Raw genomic sequence first — 22,178 nt, 5'->3', positions numbered from 1 at the left:
TAAAGGTAAAGGTACCCCTGCCCGTATGGGCCAGTCTTGACAGACTCTGGTGTTGTGCGCCCATCTCACTCAAGAGGCCGAGGGCCAGCGCTGTCCGGAGACACTTCCGGGTCACGTGGCCAGCGTGACATCGCTGCTCTGGCGAGCCAGAGCCGCACACGGAAACGCCGTTTACCTTCCCGCCAGTAAGCGGTCCCTATTTATCTACTTGCACCCGGGGGTGCTTTTGAACTGCTAGGTTGGCAGGCGCTGGGACCGAGCAGCGGGAGCGCACCCCGCCGCGGGGATTCGAACTGCTGACCTTTTGATCGGCAAGCCCTAGGCGCTGAGGCTTTTACCCACAGCGCCACCCGCGTCCCTGGAGTATCAAATAGAATTCCTCAAATTAAGATTCCTAGGATTCTTGAGCGATGGAGAAAGGCAGTCTCGAGCCAAAATAAATTTGTGGTGTAGAAAGGGCCTCGCATGGATGTCACTACGAAATGGCCATCTTGGTTTAGATTGTTTCCAGAGATTATTAGCGGGCTTATTACCACAGATTTTACACACAAAACATTCTTCTGTGTGAAAGAAGTATTTGAGAATTTAGAACAGGCTTCCTCAACCTTGGCCCTCCAGATGTTTTTGGCCTACAGCTCCCATGATCCCTAGCTAGCAGGACCATTGGTCAGGAATGATGGGAATTGTGGTCTCAAAACATCTGGAGGGCTGAGGTTGAGGAAGCCTGATTTAGAATATCTCTGCAAATGCCCTGCCCCCAAACCGGACAGGCACATAGCAGCTCTTTTACCTCAACTGTATTTCTTTCTTTTTTTCCAGTGAGGAAGAGGCGGCTTGAGGACCTGAACGGGCCCATTTTTCCCAAGTGCCGGACTGGAGTGTAGCTCTTGGCTGTGCCGATGGCACTGGATTGCAAAGTCTCGTGCTCGCACTGGATTGCAACGCTTTGGTGTGGAGCAAACAGTGCAGAGAATTTGTGGTGCCTGCTTTTTTTCTTCTTCTTCATATGACATCCTTGCGCACTGAAGGTTTAAACGAAATAGTGATTGTAGGCAAAGACCCGTGTTATCATTGTGTGGAGAATGACATCTTCTTGTTTGTTTGTTTGAGTAATCCCAGTTTGAGCCTGTTTACAGTAAGGTGCTAATTTTGGATTCTGACAAAATAACATCATAGCACAAAGATGGCTTCAGCTGATAGAGACCGTAGCTTAATTTTGGTATGGAATTTTTGTGTGTGGTGTGATATGCATGAGTAGTTCACAACAACAAAAGGATGCAATGCTACTCTGCAAATGTAGCAGAAAGGTTAAAAAAATACTTTTATTTTTATTTTGACAATCTCCAAGAATTAGAAAGAAGCTACTAGTTTGACAGCATTTCTATCAACCCAGTTTGCATTGTTATTTTTTTAAGGACTTGTGAATTGCAGTTGCCTAATATCCACAGCCCTGCATTGCAACCTAAGTTTATAAAGCATCTGTTAATAGGTCTCTACACACCCACCCAACAGAAAGAATGTAAGGCCACTCTTTTACCCCCCTAAGCAATAGTCACAAGAAGACAGCTGCCGACTGGGGTGTCGGTTGTTTCTCTCTTGCTGAAGACTCCAAGACCTTAAAACAGTGAATTTGCACATGTTGTTCTCTTAAAAATGTCTTCTAATAAGCACAAGGAAGTGTCTGGACTCTTTATTCTTCTGAATGGCTGCTTTGTTCATTTGTCACACTTCTGTTTCAAGAACTGCCCTCACTCTTGTTGCCTTGGATCAAATGGGTCTTCCGCCAAAGGACAAGGGTGCTGCCTGCCTGGGTGCAAAATCTCCTTGGCGTTGTCACAATATGCTCCATCAAAGAACTCCCCAAAAATCAATAGGAAAGAGGGGCAGAGGTTGATGCTGCCCTTAAAAGTGCAGGGCACTATCAGGCTCTGAGGAGCAGAGATTGGCTCAGGGCCCTTTCAAACATGGCACAGCACCCTCTGTGGAACTTAATAAAATGAATGGCAGGTTCATTGCAGCACTGCCTGGTCCGTTGCAGCCAGCCTTGTAATGTTCCACTGCTTGTAAATTTCCCCTTAATAAACCATTGCTTGGCAGGGGGTTGGACTCGATGGCCCTTGTGGTCTCTTCCAACTCTATGATTCTATGATAACAACAACCTCGGCTGAAAATAGATACTGGACCATTCCTGCTAGAAGAATCAAGATGCTGATTAGCGCCTTGTTAGGCTCTTTAAACCCTGCATCACAAATCTCAATTCTTTCCTCCAGCTTGCAGATCCAGGAGTCCAGAGGGGTCTGCTTCCTTTTGCAAGAAGGTGCTAATTGCAACTAGATGCACAGGCACTGTGCAGAAACGTATATTTGCAATATTCCCACCAGTTCTGTCTATACTTTGGGCAGTTGCCAGAGATGCATCTTGATTAAGCCTGCCCTTCCTGGAAGCCACTGGACACCAAACTACGGGTCAGTTTTGCTGCATTTCTGAACAGCCTCCGCTTTTAAGCCAAGGTTGTGTGAATTTTGCTCCACCCACAAATAAAAACTCCAAGAAAGGCCGATTTCTACAACCTGTGCATGTTATGCAAATATAATAACTTCTGTTCCCTTGCATAATTCTGCGTCTCCTAAGCTATATCCACATAGGAGTTTATCTTATTTCCTTAGCTGTTAATTTCCACATTATGTTTGAGCTTTCACATGAAGTAAAAGCCACCTCCAGAACGTAGTGGAATACAGTCGTACCTTGGAAGTCGAACGGAATCAGTTCTGGAAGTCCGTTCGACTTCCAAAACGTTTGAAAACCAAAGCGTGGCTTCTTATTGGCTGCAGGAAGCTCACTTCCTGAACAGTCACTTCCGGGTTTCGATCATTCGGGAGCCAAAACGTTTGAGAACTAGGCTGTTCGACTTTCAAGGAACGACTGTATAGTGGAAGTTCCATGCTCATTTCCATGTAAATTGCTTACTGAGAAAAAAAATCTGTTTGCAACCCATTAACCCAGAAAATAAGAGTGAAGTGGCGGAATTTGGGGGAGTATGTCAAATTGCTTCACAGAGGTTTTGCCTCCCCTGTTTTGGAACCTGCTAACCACCTTTACTCATCTATATGTGCATTTTAAGGAACTTTTAAGTCGCCTTTCTGAGTCCTCTTGCAAACCTGTGGTCTCTGATGTCTTTTACTATCTAAAACAGTGATGGCCAAACTTGGCCCTCCAGTTGTTTTGGGACTACAATTCCCATCATCCCTGGCCACTGGTCCTGTGAGCTAGGGATGATGGGAATTGTAGTCACAAAACAGTTGGAGGGCCAAGTCTGGCCATCACTGATCTAAAAGATGGTCAAGGATCTGGAAACCAGACCTTCCAAGGAACTGTTGGAGGGAGTTGGGTATGTTTAGCCAGGATAAGAGGAGACTTGAGAGATGTACAGTAGCCATATTCAAATAACTAAAGGACTTTCACAGGGTAGATGCAGCAAGTTTTTTTCTTCTTGAACCAATGGCTTCAAGTTACAAGAAAGGAGTTTCCAACTAAACATCAGGAAAAAGTTTCTGATAGTGAGAGCCATTCAAAATGGGAGGGAGTCCCTCAGAAGACGGTGGACTCTCCTTTCTTGGAAGTTTCTAAGAAGAGGATGGGCAGCCATCTTGTCATGGATGCTTTAGTTGAGATTCTTGCATTGTAGGGGATTGAACTAGATGGCTCTTAAGATCCCTTCAAACTCTACAATTCTGATTATTTTGATTCTTCAGATCCTCCATGCAGATCTCCTACCTGGGCAGGGGTGGGGATTCCACAAAAACCGGGAACCAGCGCAGTTTCCTACCCAAAATTCACCTTTTGGGAGGGAAGACTGGGAAACTTGCAGGCCGATCACAGCCGATACCTACAAGTGCATTACTCACTGCATGTATAGGTGGCCCACATTTGCTGGAAGCCAGAGCACATTGTTGCCTCCCAATGCACATACACATGAGAGTCTACCTGTGGGTGGCGTGCTTTTCCTTTAATGGAAATCCTCTTTACACCTCATTGTGCCTTGTCGCTCTGTCTTGCCCTGGTTCAGAGAAGCAGAGCAGTGATGCTTTCTGTCAGCGCTCTGCATCCCGCTGGAAGGGAAGGGGCGATCATCTCACACAAGGAAACGGTTGTGTAGCACCATGGGAGTTCTGCTGTGTGTACATGCCTGCACCATTAACTTACTTTGGAGAGTTGCGATAGCGTTGCCATGAAGCCCTGATTAACTGCCTGAAACCGGAGGTCAGCAAAGCTGCTTGCCTCAAATCCCCTGAAAAGAGAGCTGGGATTCGGGCACCCCAAGTGGATGTCCAAGGACGTGGGATCCTTGGTTAGATGCGCTCCACCGGCACCTGCCGCCGTGTGCCAGTGCACTCACACTCCTCCTTGAAGGAGGGCCTGGAAGGAGCTGAAGCCAGCGCCAGGCCTTTCTTCTGGCAGAGGGGGCAGCAGGCTGTGAACCCTTTCAGCTGGCACTGCGGGCATGCCAGGACAAGCTGGCGGCAGGGCTGGGTGGAGCAAAGTCGATACTGGTCCCAGAGCATCCCGCAGTAACGGCAGGCTAGAGGAAGAGAGGGAAGAGGGGGTTAAATCTCTGGCCAATAGCCGTTATTTGTGGTTGCCGCTGACCCCACCCTCCCCAAGTCCTCTGGCAGACCCTTCAGATCAGGCTTCCTCAACCTCGGCCTACAATGTTTTTGGACTACAACTCCCATGATCCCTAGCGAGCAGGACCAGTGGTCAGGGATGATGGGAATTGTAGTCTCAAAACATCTGGAGGATCGAGGTTGAGGAAGCCTGCTCCAGATTAATTTTCTATTCTGCCTTCATTGTCGCTTCTGCTCAAGACACATTCAATCAATGTTTTTTTTTCTTTAAAAATGTTTAGGGGTACTCTTGCGTCCGTCTGAGACTCAGGAAACACCGTGACAAGAAATGAGGCTGCTATTAGGGGTAGCAACGGAACAGACGATTCATAAAAAATCAGTTTCTTCTCCCGTTCAATTCACAAAATGTTTAGGGGTATGACTTAAGGCTGCCATCCTAATCCCACTTAAACCTTACGCACCATTAAATTCATGGTTAGGTAAAGGGACCCCTGACCATTAGGTCCAGTCGTGGTCAACTCTGGGGTTGCGGCGATCATCTCGCTTTATTGGCCGAGAGAGCCAGCGTACAGCTTCCGGGTCATGTGGCCAGCATGACTAAGCCGCTTCTGGCGAACCAGAGCAGCGCATGGAAACACCGTTTACCTTCCCGCCAGAGCGGTACCTATTTATCTACTTGCACTTTGACATACTTTCAAACTGCTAGGTTGGCAGGAGCAGGGACCGAGCAACAGGAGCTCACCCCATCGTGGGGATTCAAACCGCTGACCTTCAGATTGGCAAGTCCTAGGCTCTGTGGTTTAACCCACAGTGCCACCCGCATCCCTTACTGAATAAAGGTATGCCCAAACAATTGCCGTTGTCACTCCCCACAGCAGAACAATGGGAAACATGCCCCCCAAAAGGGCAAGAAACTCCACACACACAAATGTCATCACAGATGAGTCCTAGGCTCTGTGGTTTAACCCACAGCACATCCCAAAAATTCATGGTTAAGCTTGCCTAATATCGCAGAGAAGCAAGATCTCGGGCAGCCATTGGCTGAGGTGCTCAGATCCAAGATGGAGTCCTAAGCGCATCTGGCCCAAGGATGAATGGCAGGTGGTTTGACAAAGCACAAACATACAGTAGTTCTTGAGGTGCACCAAACACGCACAATACACTTCTGGTGTTTAGCGAGCTGGTTCCCCTCTCTGGGCCTGAGTTCCAAGCAATGGGTGGCCACGCCTACCCCCCCAAAATTAAGTCCTCTTGTCTGACGGCACACCACAAGCAACCTGTGACTTCTCCTACATGGAAGGTGTTACTGTGCCTGCTTTTTCAAGCCCCCTCCTGGTCCTGGGGGGCAGCAGCAAAGGGGAGGATTCTGCCAGCCCCCTCGCTTCAGGCACCATCTCTCCCTCAGCTCCTGGTGTGTCCTCTCCTCCTTCCACCGTTTCTGACTGTTCAGACCCCCTCCCCATCCTCCAGCTCTGGCTCCTGCCTTGCAGGGGGCACAGAACCCCACAAATCACTGTCCCCTTCCCCTAGATCAGCCTCTGGCACTGCTACCCCTTCCACCCCTCCTCAGAGCCCTGCCAGTCCCTGACAGATAAAGGCAAAAGGGCCCAGGGAAGATGGGAGGTGAGATGGGGGTCCAAGGGAATGAGGCAGGGGATCTAAGAAAGCAGCAAGACAGGGATTATTATTATTATTATTATTATTATTATTATTATTATTATTATTATTTCCCCAGCCACTGTGGGAGGCTTACAGGATATATATAAACATAATAAAACATCAAACATTAAAAAACAATACAGTGGTACCTCGGGTTAAGAACTTAATTCGTTCTGGAGGTCCGTTCTTAACCTGAAACTGTTCTTAACCTGAAGCACCACTTTAGCTAATGGGGCCTCCCGCTGCTGTGCGATTTCTGTTCTCATCCTGAAGCAAAGTTCTTAACCTGAGGTACTATTTCTGGTTTAGCAGAGTCTGTAACCTGAAGCGTCTGTAACCCAAGGTACCACTGTATCTTATACAGACTACAAATAAACCAATAAATCAATAATAATAATAATAATAATAATAATAATAATAATTTACAGTTTTACCCCAATGAAAATAACCCCAGCCACAACTACTGTGCCCAATTCTCTGCTTCCCTCTGCGGCATGTGCAGAAACTACCTTCGTGACCATTGTAACCTCTATTGGTTTCATCCGCTCAATCTGCCACAGCCTGTCTTCGCATGTAGGACAAGTCCCTAACTCACCAAGGGTTTGAGATCCATTGACAACCCTCGCCAGGTTTAGGTGCCCAGTCAAAGCCATTCCCAGAGTGTGGACGCTGTTGCATTCTGACCGCTTCCAGGAGCCACAGATAAGAGCTGAGTGCAGGGTGGGGACCAAAGGTGGACAAACTTACCCCAGAAGGAGCATGGCGTGGCCCCCACCAGAGCTACTACCCCTCCCCTAACACCCCATACACTCCCATCCCTGGACTAAAGTTTACAAATAAGCCTAGGAAAGGAAAAAGGGTCGAATGTCAGAAAAGCCCCTCAGGAAAGGAGGCTCACCTACCTGAAATCACATCACCATTGGAGGAGATGCTATAACGTTCATCGAAGACGAAGAGCTTCCCTCGGTAGAACCCATCTGGGAATTCTTCCAGGTACTTGTGAATGCCACCCTTGAGGTGGTATACTCCTTTGCACACGCCCTGTTTCAGAACAGCCCCAAACCACCAAGAGTCATATTAATTTCTGACCCAGAGGCAAAGACTTCTCTCCAGTCTGCAATTGGCTTGGTTATTGTTACCTGCACTACCTGCTTATTTTCTGAAGTGGGAGGGAACATCCTTGTACTGAATGTCCTGGCCCTCCCTTGTAGGTAAGGTAAAGGACCCCTGGACGGTTAAGGCCAGTCAAAGGCGACTATGGGGTTGTGGCGCTCATCTCGCTTTCAGTCCAAGGGAGCTGGTGTTTGTCCACAGACAGCTTTCCGGGTCATGTGGCCAGCATGACTAAGCCGCTTCTGGCAGAATGAAACACAGTGACGGAAACCAGAACGCAGGGAAACACCATTTACCTTCTGCCACAGCGGTACATATTTATCTACTTGCACTGGCCTACTTTCGAACTGCTAGGTTGGCAGGAGCTGCGACAGAGAAACGGGAGCTCACCCTGTCGTGGGGATTAGAACCGCCGACCTTCCAATCAGCAAGCCCAAGAGGCTCAGTGGTTTAGACCGCAGAGCCACCCTCTCCTTACCTTACCTTGCCCTCCACCTAAGCCCTCTTCACATGTTGCTCGGTGCTGAGTATATAATAAGCAAAGTGCCCCTGCTGTGTCTGCTCCCACTGTTGCTGCTGTCGCATTCACAACTTGTGCATGGGGTAAAAGGTAAAGGGACCCCTCACCATTAGGTCCAGTCGTGACTGACTCTGGGGTTGCGGCGCTTTATTGGCCGAGGGAGCTTCCAGGTCATGTGGCCAGCATGACTAAGCCGCTTCTGGCGAACCAGAGCAGCGCACGGAAACGCCGTTTACCTTCCTGCCGGAGTGGTACCTATTTATCTACTTGCACTTTGACATGCTTTCGAACTGCTAGGTTGGCAGGAGCAGGGACCGAGCAACGGGAGCTCGCCCCGCCGCAGGGATTCGAACTGCCGACCTTCTGATCAGCAAGTCCTAGGCTCTGTGGTTTAACCCACAGCGCCACCCGTGTCCCTGTGCAGGGGAGTCTGCTCTATACATGCATAAGAAGACGCCCTGCACGACTCAGAATGCTGATCATGTAGGGAGCAGGGCTGCAACATAGGAAACTGAGGGAAACATGACCCATGTTCCTGAGGGAGGAACCAGGAAATTGCCAGCCAAAACACAGAAGCTCTGCTCCCTGACTGAAAAAGCTTTTTACAGGCACCCCCTGCCCATTTTGAAATGCATTTCCACCAAACAGGAGGACGAGAAACCAGCTTTGCGTTTCTTTAAAGCAAAAGCCAAGCAAGATGGGATTCTGTGCCAGGTAACTGTGAAATGACAGGAGACAATTTGCTTCGGTTATCAGGGCAGGGCCTCAAGTGTAATATCTGTTGCCTCTAAGCTCAGTGAACTGCCTTGAAAGGACAAGTGTTAATCTCCGAACCTTAAAGGACCTTGTCTCTAGCGGAAGGTTTGCCAAAACACAGACAGCACAGGAAATAACAGGATGGCTTCTCCTGTCTGCTAATGGCTTGAGCAGTTACCTCTGGTGGCACTCGAAAGAGCTTTGTTTCTATAAGGAAAGAAATTAAATGTTTTGAAGAGATGTTGCAGCAGATTCTTTGCCTCCTCTAAGTTATACAGTGGTACCTCAGGTTAAGAACTTAATTTGTTCTGGAGGTCTGTTCATAGCTGTTAACTTACAGATTTGAAAATAAGGGACCAGCAGCCAAAATAAGGGATTTTTCGGGCACAGGTATGTTCAACTTCTGAGCCCTTCCGAGCCAAAGGCAGGAAGCCCAGCCAGCAGCCAAACGAAGCCTCATCAGTAAGGGACAGCAGCAGGACATGGCGCTGGGATAAGGGACTGTCCCGCCAAATAAGGGACGCTTGACAGCTATGGGTCTGTTCTTAACCTGAAACTGTTCTTAACCTGAAGCACCACTTTAGCTAATGGGGCCTCCTGCTGCCGTGCTGCTGGAGCACAATTTCTGTTCTCATCCCAAAGCAAAGTTCTTAACCCGAGGTAATATTTCTGGGTTAGTGGGAGTCTGTAACCTGAAGCATATGTAACCCGAGGTACCACTGTATTGGCTCATCAGCTAAGGGTGCTGCTACAGATGATCTAGCTCTAATCAGAGCATTTAGAATAGATGAACTTTATGCCCTTTCCATTCCTTCTTAATAATTATTTCAAGTGCTGAACTCAAGTTTACCCAATGCTGTCATCGTTCTGCTGTCATCATTTTTTCTTCTTAAATTTGTGGACCTATATGTCAAACCAGCAAAGCTATGAACATTTGACTGCTCCAGTCGTGCTCTGAAACACACAAATTCTCTCGGCCGAGTGCTTTCCCCTGAGGCAGCTGCTCACCTTGGACCTGAGGTAGGCTGAGCCCCGCTCACAACGGATTCCTCCCGTGCAATACATCAGGATCCTCTTGCCCCGGAAAAGATCCAGGTTCTCATCCACATAGGTGGGGAAGTAGCTGAATTTCCTGATATCTGGAGCCAAAGAGCCTTGGAAATGTCCCTGGGGGCCACAAGAAAGGCATGTCACTTAACTTGAGTGTTTTGCAAAGTGGGGCCACTGAAACACTTCTGGAGAGTAGGAAGTCTTGTGTGGGGTTTCTGCATCAGTCTCCTATTGCTATTGAGAATTAAGAGGCACTTCCAGACTGCCACTATTTCCGGGGTGAGGATTCAATCACAGACTGGCAAATTCAGGCTACAGTGGTACCCCGCAAGACGAACGCCTCGCAAGATGGAAAACCCGCTAGACGAAAGGGTTTTCCGTTTTGGAGGTGCTTCGCAAAACGAATTTCCTATGGGCTTGCTTCACAAGACGAAAATGTCTTGCGAGTTCCTGCTAAGCCGCTTATCTGCTTATCCGCTAAGCCGCTAAAAGCCGCTAATAGCGCTAAGCCGCTAAGCCGTCAATGGGCTTGCTTCGCAAGACGAAAAAACCGCTAGACGAAGAGACTCGCGGAACGGATTAATTTCGTGTTGCGAGGCACCACTGTACGCAGTTGGGAAGGACTGCACAATAAACCTGCTTCCCCCCAAGATCGGAATGTTTGCGGTAAGGAAAGTGACAGGGAAATGCAATGGGAAGTGTGGGATAGCACTTGCATTGACGCCATATCACCTAACCACCCTACAAAGCAAGCATGAAGAAGGCTCAATAAACAGGTCATCTGAAAGTGCCACAGGCAGGCTATAAACCTTATAAACGAAAGCATTTTTAAAACATGGCAGAAAGCAGATGGAATAGAAAGGAGGAAGTGTTGTCTTTTTGGCAACTACTGATGATGACCTTCCTCTGTCAACAAATCTTTAAGCTGAAATCCTTCCCCAGGCTGCATCTGTTTTGGAATCGTTTTTAATATGCTTTTCTACTGTTTTATCACATTTTGTTTGCTGCCCTGGGTGGGATATAAATTAAAGAAAGGCAAAATCTGCTTCCTTCAGACTTTCGAATCCCCAAGAAAGAAAATAAAAGCCAACTCAAAGGCCACCTACTATTTTACTTTCGTAGAAGTTCCTGCAGTCCAGCAAAATGGTGTCCGCTTGCCCTTTGTTACCCTGAGAGAGATATTTCTCCACTTCTAGATGAAACTCCTTCGGAGTCAGACGGATCCCTACAAGCAATTGAAAATGGCTTACAAAGGTATAAAAAACAAACTTGAATTCGGACTCAAACAGCATTACTCTCTGCCCTTTGCAAGGGTGTGGGGAACCCTGCGTCAAAACAGAAAACCCCTTCCGATGAAACATCTTTCGGTATAACATTAAAGTGTTTCAAATCCATACGGCAGCAACAATTTGGGTGTGTGAACCGGGACTGCCTGAAGTCTCCTTTTGCAATAGCAATTGGGTGAAGAGGTCCTGAAAACCAGGTTCTTCAAGGGCAGAGCAAGGGGAAGCAAACAGAGGCTGTGGCATCAATTCAGCAGCCATTTCCTTTTACAGTGTTCAGTCAATGCAGCTTGTCCATTAAGGAAAATGGGGCTCTGCTCCACAAACCTGAGCCTGACCCCTACCTGCCTTCTAGTTTTTACAACCGGTCCGGGGCAGAGCTCTGGGTGTCAGCTACTTCCACCTTAGTCTCAGTAGAACTCAGCAGGAAGGAGGATAAAAGCAAAATTAGACTCAGTCGGCTCTTCCCATCCCTAGCTATTGCTCCGCCTTTCATTGATTTGGGCTCTCTGTCCTCTGCCCCACCAGCCTCCCACCGTGTTTGGTGCCCCCTACCCATCAATTCCCAGTCCTTCTAAAAGCCAAGAGATGTTGGCCTCAGCCCAGTGTACCTGTAGGAGCGTCTCCACCCCCATCGTTCAGCCCGGACACTGAGGTCCAGCTCTGAGGGCCTTCTGATGGTTCCCTCTTTGCAAGAAGTGAGGTTGCAGGGAACCAGGCAGAGAGCCTTCTTGGTAGTGGCGCCCACCCTGTGAAACACCCTCCCATCAGATGTCAAATAAATAAAACAACTATCTGACTTTTAGAAGACATCTGAAGGCAATCCAGATTAGGGAAGTTTTCAATGTTTGATTATTTTATTGTGTTTTTAATATTCTGTTGGTAGCTGCCCAGTGTAGCTGTGGGAACCCAGCCAGATGGGTGGGGTATAAATAATAAATTATTATTATATCATTATTCTCCACACCTGTTTCTTTGTAAGAGACTTTCTGCGGGTTGATTCCCATGGGCACAATTTCTTCAAAGACGCCAACCCGAAGGTCTGTGAAACAGTGGGCTCCTCCTGCGCTGGTCTGAGGAACAGGGAGAAAACCAACAATAAACAGGTACCAAGAGATCTACGCTGGAGGCATGTCAAGTGGAGACAGGGACGTTGTTGGATTCCAACTCTCATCAGACCCAGCCAATGTGCTCCATGGTCAGGGATGATGGGAGTTGTAGTCCAGCAGCACCTGAAGTTCCCTATCCCTAGACAAGAGGCTGCATTGTTTCCCTTTCACCCCTGGAGCTGAAGGCTATTGCCAGACTGTTACTATAAGGTGGTTTATACACTTGCTGAAGAAGGAAATGAGACGTCAACCTGGGAAGGTAGCATCATCGTTCAGCCCGGACATTGAGGTCCAGCGCCGAGGGCCTGCTGGTGGTTCCCTCATTGTGAGAAGCAAAGCTACAGGGAACCAGGCAGAGGGCCTTCTCGGTAGTGGCGCCCGCCCTGTGGAATGCCCTCCCATCAGATGTCAAAGAGATAAACAACTACAGTGGTACCTCTGGATACAAATGGGATCCGTTCCGGAGCCCCGTTCATATCCAGAAGCAAACGTATCTAGCAATGGCACGTCTGCGCACGTCGCTTTTCGCCGCTTCTGCACATGACGTCATTTTGAGCGTCTGCGCATGCGCAAGCAGCAAAACCCGGAAGTAACGCACTCCGTTACTTCCTGGTTGCTGCGGAGCGCAACTCGAACGTGCTCAACCCGAAGTGCATTCAAGCCGGGGTATTACTGTACCTGACATTCAGAAGACATCTTCAGGGAAGTTTTTAATGTGTGCTATTTTAATGTACCGTATTTTTTGCTCTATAAGACGCACAAGATGCACCTAGTTTTGGGAGGATGAAAACAAGGGAAAAAATATTCTGAATCTCAGAAGCCAGAACAGCAAGAGGGATTGCTGTGCAGTGAAAACAGCAATCCCTCTTGCTGTTCTGGCTTCTTGGATAGCTGCGTAGCCTGCATTCGCTCCATAAGACGCACATACATTTCCATTTACTTTTTAAGAGGGAAAAAGCGAGTCTTATAGAGCAAAAAATACGGTATTTTTAATCTTTCTTGGAAGCCACCCAGAGTGGCTGGGGAAACCCAGCCAGATGGGTGAGGTACAAATTATTGTTGTTGTTGTTGTTGTTGTTGTTATATCCAGGAGAAGAAAAACTCTCCTAAACCTCCACTGCCTTGCAGGATATCTTTGGGAAAATAAAAGGCACAGTAAATCTGGAGTGGAGCCTTGTACGTCTGCTTCCAGTGACTCCTGTAGCCAAGCTGGGGCCAAACATCTTGCCCTGCTTTCCTTTGGACCCCATCAGGCAGGCCGAGAGGAGGGTCTTGCCGTCTGGGCAGCTTGAGGCCTCCATACACACTGCCCAGGCTTGCGCCCCAGAGAGGTCACTTTGGTGCTGCTAATGCAGCAGTTTGACTTCACCCCCGGAGGCATACTCCATTGTCTCTCAAGACAAGCAGATGCCAGCAACTACTATTTTGCAGATACGTTTCCGTCGTTCAGCAGCAAATTTAGGTTTGCCCATTTAAAGTGGATTTGACAGTCTCACGCTGCAAATCCATTCTTTTGGAGCTCTAGCTCTGCCTACTGCTGGCTTCTCTGCCTTCCACCCTAGAAGTGAAGAGGAAAGGGCACTTCAAGAAATGCTCGCTGCAGGACCAAGAATGGGCGTTTCCGCATCATGCCAACCAGATCAGGTCTCTCACCTTGAAATCCTCCCTTGTCAAAATGCCTTTAAAGAGGGGATGAGACAGCATCGCCTCCACGTAAAGGCTAGTAGCCATCTTGCTCCCACCAACGGTTCCGTTGATTCCTTCAGAAGCTATTCGCACCTGGGAACCAACCAAGGAGGAAAGGAAAGGAGACGAGATGCGAAACTCAGGCCTACCCAGGAGTAAAGTGCAACTGATTGGCTTACATCCAAGAAAGGATGCATTGGGCTTTGGCCTTCCAGCCTCAACGACACATTGCACACAGCTGCATGTAAGTAATCCAAGGAAAAAGCTAGCACAGGATGTATAATGCCTTTGGTGGACTTACTCTCCAAAGGATTGAATTTCAGGAAAATTAGTTCATCATTGGAACTAATGTGATTTATTTATTATTGCGTCTATAGCCCACAATCCCTCCAAGAAGCTCAAGGTGGCATGCATGGTTCCTCCCTCCCCATTTTATCCTCACAAGCACCCTGTGAGGTAGGTTAGGCTAAGAGACCAGTGAGCTTTGTGGCTGAGTGGGGATTTGAACCCTAGGTCCTACCAGGTCCTAGTCCCATAAGAGGTTTAAAGACTCTCTCAAGGCAAATCTTTTAAGAATGTAGTATAAACACCGACAACTGGGAAACACTGGCTGCTGCGAGTGCTCCAATTGGAGAACAGCCTTTACCAAAGGTGTTGTGGGCTTTGAAGAAGCTCAAACTCAGGACGAAAGGGAGAAACATGCTAAGAGGAAGGCACGCTTGGCAAACCCACACCATGATCAACTCCCGCCCGGAAACCTATGTACCCACTGTGGAAGGACGTGAGGATCCAGAATTGGCCTCCAGTCACTTACAGACTCACTGTTAAAATTGTATTCATGGAAGGCAATCTTACTCAGCAATGAGTGATCGCCAAAGAAGAATGAAGTCTGACAAGCTATGCATTCAAAGCACATTATTTCCCCTCAAAGAATTATGGGCATTACAGTTCCCCCCTCAAAGAGATACAATTCCCAGCAACCCTTAACAAACTACAGTGCCCAGAATTCATTGAGGGGCAAGGGAAGGAGCTTCAACGGTGCTTTAAAGGTACAGTGTACTCAAAGCCTGACGCTATACTAGGGTTGGGCGATATCTGGTTTTCAGTGTTGAGACATATCATCAGCTAAACGTCGCAATGCACCAATATATCACTATATCTGAAATAAGGATGGAACTCTGTAGAAGGGAAGAGGGACGCGGGTGGCGCTGTGGGTTAAACCACAGAGCCTAGGACTTGCCGATCAGAAGGTTGGCGGTTCGAATCCCCGTGACGGGGTGAGCTCCCGTTGCTCGGTCCCAGCTCCTGCCAACCTAGCAGTTCGAAAGCACGTCAAAGTGAAGTAGATAAATAGGTACCACTCCGGCAGGAAGGTAAACGGCATTTCCATGCGCTGCTCTGGTTCACCAGAAGCAGCTTAGTCATGCTGGCCACATGACCTGGAAGCTGTACGCCGGTTCCCACGGCCAGTAAAGCGAGATGAGCGCCACAACCCCAGAGTCGGTCACAACTAGACCTAATGGTCAGGGGTCCCTTTACTTTTGTATGTAGAAGGGAACAGCAGGACTGGGCGATATCTGGGTTTCAACTTTGTGATGTATCACCCGCAAAACCTCGCAATATACTGATATATCACAATGTCTGAAATCAGGATTGAGCTATGTAGAGGCATTAGCTGGCATCTAATGCCTCTACATAGCTTAATCCTTTTTGCATTGCAAATGCATCATGATTTGCACCCAGCCCTACTCTAGGTAAATGGTAAAGGTGAAGGACCTCTGGATGGTTACACCCAGTCAAAGGCGACTATGGGGTTGCGGCGCTCATCTCGCTTTCAGGCCGTGGAAGCCGACGTTTGTCCACAGACAGTTCTGGGTCATGTGGCCAGCATGACTAAAGAGTTTGGATTTGATATCCCGCTTTATCATTACCCGAAGGAGTCTCAAAGTGGCTAACATTCTCCTTTCCCTTCCTCCCCCACAACAAACACTCTGTGAGGTGAGTGGGGCTGAGAGACTTCAGAGAAGTGTGACTAGCCTAAGGTCACCCAGCAGCTGCATGTGGAGGAGCGGGGAATAGAACCCGGTTCACCAGATTACGAGTCTACCGCTCTTAACCACTACACCACACTGGCTCTCAAACCGCTTCTGGAACACTGTGACACAAGCCAGAGTGCATGGAAACACCATTTACCTTCCTGCCACAGCGATACCTATTTATCTACTTGCACTGGCGTGCTTTCGAATCGCTAGGTTGGCAGGAGGTGGGGTAGAGCAACGGGAGCTCATCCTGTCGTGGGGATTCAAACCGCCGACCTTCTGATCGGCAAGCCCAAGAGGCTCAGTGGTTTAGACCACAGCGCCACCTGCGTCCCCTACACTATACCACAGTGGCTCTTGTAAGGTGTCTGAACAGAGAGGAGATTCCTGATATGGGAGGCACCCCTAGCCTGCCAGGTCTGCTGCTGGGGATAGCTGTGGACAGCCAATCTGCTGTGTAGTGTGCTAAATTACTTACCTTGCCCGTGAGATGCAGGTGTTGGCACAAAGCCCTCTGCCAGTCGCAGAGTCCCTGGGGATCTGACACCTCACAGTAACAATAGTACAGCAAAACTTGACCAGGCTCACCGTCACTGACAACAAAGGGGGAGCAGGGAGAAGCTTACGTAAGAAAAACTACGTCTTCCGCAATGGCCATATAACACCTGAAAAGTTATTATCCAAATATATAGACCGCTTTGCAGCACAAAGACATGGAAACTGTGCGGGGTCAGTAGTAAGGCTTGGGGGAGAAAACTAGTTTCGTTTGCACTTCCCGAAATAGAGAGCCAGACCCCTGCTAGTGGGATGGGGCTTTCTCCCATCTCCTCCCCACTGTGCGCCCCCGCCCCACGCCTCCCCCAAATCCATGTTAGAGGGTCAGGAGAACCCGTGGAACAGTACCCAGGGGGAGGAAGGGAGATCAGTCACCCCGAAGGAAGAAGAAACGCTTGCACCGACAGAACAATTGCGTCAGCTCAACGTTAAATTCCGTCCAATACATGGCCCAACATGCAGCTGTCCTTTGACTTTTGTATTTCACTGAATTTTCCTGTGTATTTCGCCAACCAAAAATGAGGGAAACGCTCACAAATGTCAGTGAAAACAGCATGCAAAAATGGATTATATATGGGGAAATTGCTTGCAGAAGTGTCCGTAGAATCATAGAATTGTAGAGTTGGAAGGGAACCCGCGAGTCGTCTAGTGTCTTCAGATATCCATATGTCTTCAGACATCTGAAGGCAGCCCTGTTTAGGGAAGCTTTTAATGTATTTTAATATTTTGTTGGGAGCCGCCCAGAGTGGCTGGGGAAGCTCAGTCAGATGGGCAGAGTATAAATAATAAATTTTTATTATTTTTATTATTTTTATTATTAGTGCAACCCTTGCTATCCAGGAATCTCAGCTCGATCATACATGACAGAGGGCCATCTATTTGTAGGCAAAATTGCACAGTATATTAGGAGAAATGCGTACTAACAATGCTGACAAATTTGGGGGAGTGGTTGGGGCAACCCAGCCAGCTGAACGGGGTATAAATATTAATATGATTATTATTTTTAAAAAACTGCAAACTGATGTAGAAAGGTGGAGATTTGAATTTAAGATGTGGGGGAGAGGATAAACTGAAATTTACTGAACTGTGCATTCCCAGGTGGTGTTTGCGTCTGTTAAAAAACAACAACAACAAAACCCTAAAAAACCTCTTACCTTGTCATTTCATTGATATCGATATGGCTTGTGTCTGGAAGTTTCTGGAACATCTCTTGGCTTCTGTACAGGGGCCTGCTAGGCCTGGATGTTTCATCTGCCGACGAAACAGGGCTACTTGTGACACTGACACTGCCTGCCATCTGTTTCAGGATCACGGATGTCTGCTGCCCCACATCGCCCGAATGCTGAGCCGCTACATGCCTGTGAATTCCAGTCAGGTCTTTGAAAGTTTCTTGGCAGCATCTCCAGGAAATCGCCCTTTGGCAAGCTGACATAGGGCAGCAAGTGTCAGCGACCACTTCCTTGGCTTTGACGAAGAGAGCAAAGGCCTGCGGAAACGACAAAAGGAGAATTTTGGGCACACACCACCTTTCCACTGGAGAAGGCAAAGACTGTGGTCACACTATGCACATTTGAACCACATTTCCCCCCCGCTCAAACAGCACTGACTCTCTGAACATGCTGGCACCCTACTTTAATCCTCCTCCTAGGTCTCTAATGCTCTTCAGAATAGATTTGATACGGGGAAAGTTGGGGGGGTTAAATAATAATAAGAATTTATTATTTATACTCCGCCCATCTGGCTGGGTTTCCCCAGCTACACTGGGCAGCTCTCAACAGAATATTAAAAACACGATAAAACATCAAACATTAAAAACTGCCCTAAACAGGGCTGCCTTCAAATGTCTTCTAAAGGTCAGATAGTTGTTTATTTCCTTGACAACTGATGGGAGGGCATTCCATAGGGTGGGCGTCACCACTGAGAAGGCCCTCTGCCTGGTTCCCTGTAACTTGGCTTCTCGCAGCAAGGGAACCGCCAGAAGGCCCTCAAAGCTGGACCTCAGTGTCCGGGCTGAACGGTGGAGACACTCCTTCAGGCATACTGGGCTGAAGCCATTTAGGGCTTTAAAGGTCAGCACCAACACTTGGAATTGTGATCGGAAACGTCCTGGGAGCCAATGTAAGTCTTTCAGAACTGGTGTTATATTGTCTTGGCGGCCAGTCGCCAGTCTAGCTGCCGCATTCTGGATTAATTGCAGTTTCCGAGTCACTTTCAAAGGTAGCCCGCATAGAGCGCATTGCAGTAGTCTAAGAGGGAGATAACCAGAGCATGCACCACTCTGGCAAGACAGTCCGCAGGCAGGTAGGGTCTCAGCCTGCGTACCAGATGGAGCTGGTAGTCAGCTGCCCTGGACACAGAACTGACCTGCACCTCCATGGACAGCTGTGAGTCCAAAATGACTCCCAGGCTGCACACCTGGTCCTTCAGGGGCACAGTTAACCTATTCAGGCCCAATACCAAGAAGCTGCCATCTGCACAACAATGTTCACATCACTAGGTGGTTGCGTACGTTCTAACTGTGTGAACCAGATGCCAAATACCTTTTTCTTTGCGGACGCATACTTCTTTCGGGCCCTGGCATCTAATTCGGCTTTCAGGTGGCCCTCGGGTGGGGAAGGACCGTGATCTTTCAGCTCCAGGTCTGCAAATGTTAAAATGCAAAATTCCGCGGTACTGTCTCCATCAGGTAGCGACAAAGAAGAGGTCATTGCTATGTCACAGCAGCTGGGCATAAGTTCTTCTCTGGGACCTAAGAGAGATCATTCCAAAAGAGGAATATATAGTTAAACCACAGAGCCTAGGACTTGCTGATCAGAAGGTCGGCAGTTCAAATCCCCGCGACGGGGTGAGCTCCCGTCGCTCGGTCCCTGCTCCTGCCAACCTAGCAGTTCAAAAGCACGTCAAAGTGCAAGTAGATAAATAGGTACCGCTCCGGCGGGAAGGTAAACGGCATTTCCGTGCGCTGCTCTGGTTTGCCAGAAGCGGCTTAGTCATGCTGGCCACATGACCCGGAAGCTGTACGCTGGCACCCTCGGCCAATAAAGCGAGATGAGCGCCACAACCCCAGAGCCGGCCACGACTGGACCTAGTGGTCAGGGGTCCCTTTACCTTTACTTTATATACACACACACACACACACACACACACACACACACACATATATATATATATATATATATATGCAGAGGTGGAGCACAAGATATGAAAATGTGGAAAGCAAAGAGCAAAGGCAGGCATGTTTTAGGCCAGTGGGTCTAAGTCTGGAAGCATCCTCATTGTGATCAGTCCAAATCATTTCAAACCCGTTCCTATTCCTTTCCAGGCTAATGTCTGAAACAGCCTCCTTGCTCACGATGGAAGCAACATGTGGTACTTAAAAAAATAAAATAAAAAGGTAGAAAAAGTCCACCTGAGGTGTGGGAGAAGGGGGCAAGACTGATAACTTCACCTTGCAGCTGATCTCTCTTTCTTATTAAGCTCTGTCTTCACCTGTGGAGTGTGATTCCGAATGACGGTGGAGGTACAAAATAGCCATTGTGGCAAGCAGACTTTGATTGCTATATTTGCCATGGATTTCTCTGGTTTTTTTTAAAACTATCCCAATTGCTGGCCATCCCTGCCTCTTGTTGGGAGCCAGTTCCACAGTTAGTGCTGTGTGAAAAAGCTTGCCCATCTCTCAAGAGGGCCTCTGTGGCAGGACACTATACCCCAGAATCCCGCCCTCCCCCCTGCCTGCAATAAATACCAGACTGCCTTACAGGGTTGTTGTAAAGGTGTCACGAGATCGAAGTGCTTTAAAGCATCATTCCGCGAGCGATAAATACCCATGTTTACGGCAAGCAAGGGGGAGAGCTTGTCGGCTGCCAGAATTTGCCCCCCCAAAAGTTCGGCTGCTTCCAAAAGTTGTGCTTTGCTCTTTCCACAGTCGTGTGAATGAGAAGAAGCCAAAGTGAGTAGTTCAAAGGAATCATCTGTGCCAGATGCTGGACTCACGTTTCTTGGCTAAATAGGCTTTGCCCCCTCTCCAGACTGCTGCAACCCATTGACATGGTGTCCCAGAGAATTCAATGGGAGCGATCATGAGCCAAGGCAGCAAACACTCCTTTCCGGATTCTCTTTCTGCCTTGTTCTGTTTGCTGCATCCCAGCGCTCCTCTCCCTTCTTCCTGCTATTGCTCCATCGCCCCTTTTTACCTTGCAAAGCTCCCTGTGTCCCCAGGAGATCTCTAATCCAGCTGTTCTCTGAAGCGGCTCCTTCCCTTCCCGAGCAGGCAGCTGAATTTGCTGACTCTCTCTGCTAAGGGAAAGCATGTCTTTTCCCCCTCCCACCCAACACTCCACCCCGGCTCCTCCCTGGGAAAGCTGCACTTGAGGGACTCCTTGCAATTCACAGGCTTTTGCAACAAAGGTTCGTATAGTTAAAGCTCTGGTTTTCCCAGTAGTGATGTATGGAAGTGGGAGCTGGACCATAAAGAAGGCTGACCGCCGAAGAATGGATGCTTTTGAATTCTGGTGCTGGAGGAGACTCTTGAGAGTCCCATGGACTGCAAGAAGATCCAACGATCCATTCTGAAGGAAATCAGCCCTGAGTGCTCACTGGAAGGACAGATTTTTCGGAGCTAGCCGACCTAACCTGAAGAGTCCTCGACCAGGAGGAGGAATATCAGGAAGATTGGATCAAATTTAATGATTACTTAGTTAAATATGTTAAGTTAAACTAACTGAAAACAGCTTGCAGATGCTTAATTGGCTTAGGATTTTATTTAAGTTAAGTGATGAATTAATATGTTTAATTTCATAATGTGAAGATCTAAGGAGGTTAATGTTTAAGTTAAATTACTTTAAGAACTGTGATTTGGAAAACCGTTAGAAGGACATGCAATGAAATCCAACCAAGGGGAAGCGAGGAAGTCACTTAACAATGATAATAAGTGTGATTTTTAATAAGGTTGTGATTTATGTTTGTTTGTTTTGTGTGTTTGTTTGTTTATAATGTTGTGAAAACCAATAAAAACTTTTTGGGGAAAAACAAACAAACTGCAGGAAGCAGTGGAAGACAGGAGTGCCTGGCGTGCTCTGGTCCATGGGGTCACAAAGAGTCAGACACGACTAAACAACTAAACAACAACAACAACTGTGGGGCTTGGTAAGCAAATTGCACCCTCTAAAATACACAATGTCTTTCAAGACCTATCTGCGAATAAGCCCTACAGAAATCAGTGGGGATTCCTTCTGAGTAAGGAAATCAGCCCTGAGTGCTCACTGGAAGGACAGATCCTGAAGCTGAGACTCCAATACTTTGGCCACCTCATGAGAAGAGAAGACTCCCTGGAAAAGACCCTGATGTTGGGAAAGATGGAGGGCACAAGGAGATGGGGACGGCAGAGGACGAGATGGTTGGACAGTGTTCTCGAAGCTACCAGCATGAGTTTGACCAAACTGCGGGAGGCAGTGGAAGGCAGGAGTGCCTGGCGTGCTCTGGTCCAGGGGGTCACAAAGAGTCGGACACAACTAAACAACAACAACAAGCCTGCAATGGCAAGAGGAAAGGAGACAAAAGCTGGGTGGGGGTGGCGCTCTCTCTGCAAGGGGAAAAGGCTAGCAGCCTGTAAGGACATCCTAACAGGCAAATCTCTGGAACCTGAAACCAGTATTTCCAAAATTTCTGATAGCAGAAGCAGCCTTTCCTTTAAAACAACAACAACAAAACTGAATGAAAATTGGAGGCAGTGCCATCCTTCACTCTTCCTCCAAAATAGGTTTTATGTGTAAGAGGAGCCCACT

The 22,178-nt window shown here is 48.0% G+C and overlaps 2 protein-coding genes across 7 annotated transcripts in view; one reads left to right on the top strand and one right to left on the bottom strand.

Moving 5' to 3' along the window:
- The window catches only part of TMOD1 (tropomodulin 1), a 36,480-nt gene extending 34,807 nt beyond the window's left edge, over positions 1 to 1,673 (top strand). For all 6 annotated transcript variants that reach the window (XM_079959689.1, XM_079959688.1, XM_079959685.1 and 3 more), the window contains one exon: positions 820 to 1,673. In XM_079959689.1, coding sequence (XP_079815815.1) covers positions 820 to 822 — 3 coding nt within the window. In that variant the 3' untranslated portion in view covers positions 823 to 1,673. The remainder of the gene's footprint in view (positions 1 to 819) is intronic.
- Positions 1,296 to 20,719, bottom strand: TSTD2 (thiosulfate sulfurtransferase like domain containing 2). The gene is made up of 10 exons (XM_079959555.1): positions 20,589 to 20,719; positions 18,936 to 19,144; positions 17,550 to 17,881; positions 16,319 to 16,433; positions 13,769 to 13,894; positions 11,974 to 12,079; positions 10,830 to 10,948; positions 9,682 to 9,840; positions 7,187 to 7,325; positions 1,296 to 4,579 (listed from the first exon to the last, which is right to left on the bottom strand). The coding sequence occupies exons 2-10, from the start codon at positions 19,125 to 19,127 to the stop codon at positions 4,350 to 4,352; spliced, it is 1,518 nt and encodes a 505-aa protein (XP_079815681.1). The 5' UTR covers positions 19,128 to 19,144; positions 20,589 to 20,719; the 3' UTR covers positions 1,296 to 4,349.
- Between the last annotated feature and the right edge of the window lie 1,459 nt (positions 20,720 to 22,178).

This window comes from Podarcis cretensis (assembly GCF_951804945.1).
Source record: "Podarcis cretensis genome assembly, chromosome: 17".
NCBI classification, from domain to species: domain Eukaryota; kingdom Metazoa; phylum Chordata; class Lepidosauria; order Squamata; family Lacertidae; genus Podarcis; species Podarcis cretensis.
Note: the sequence above shows the minus strand (reverse complement) of the source record. Positions and strands in the feature narration are given on the sequence as shown.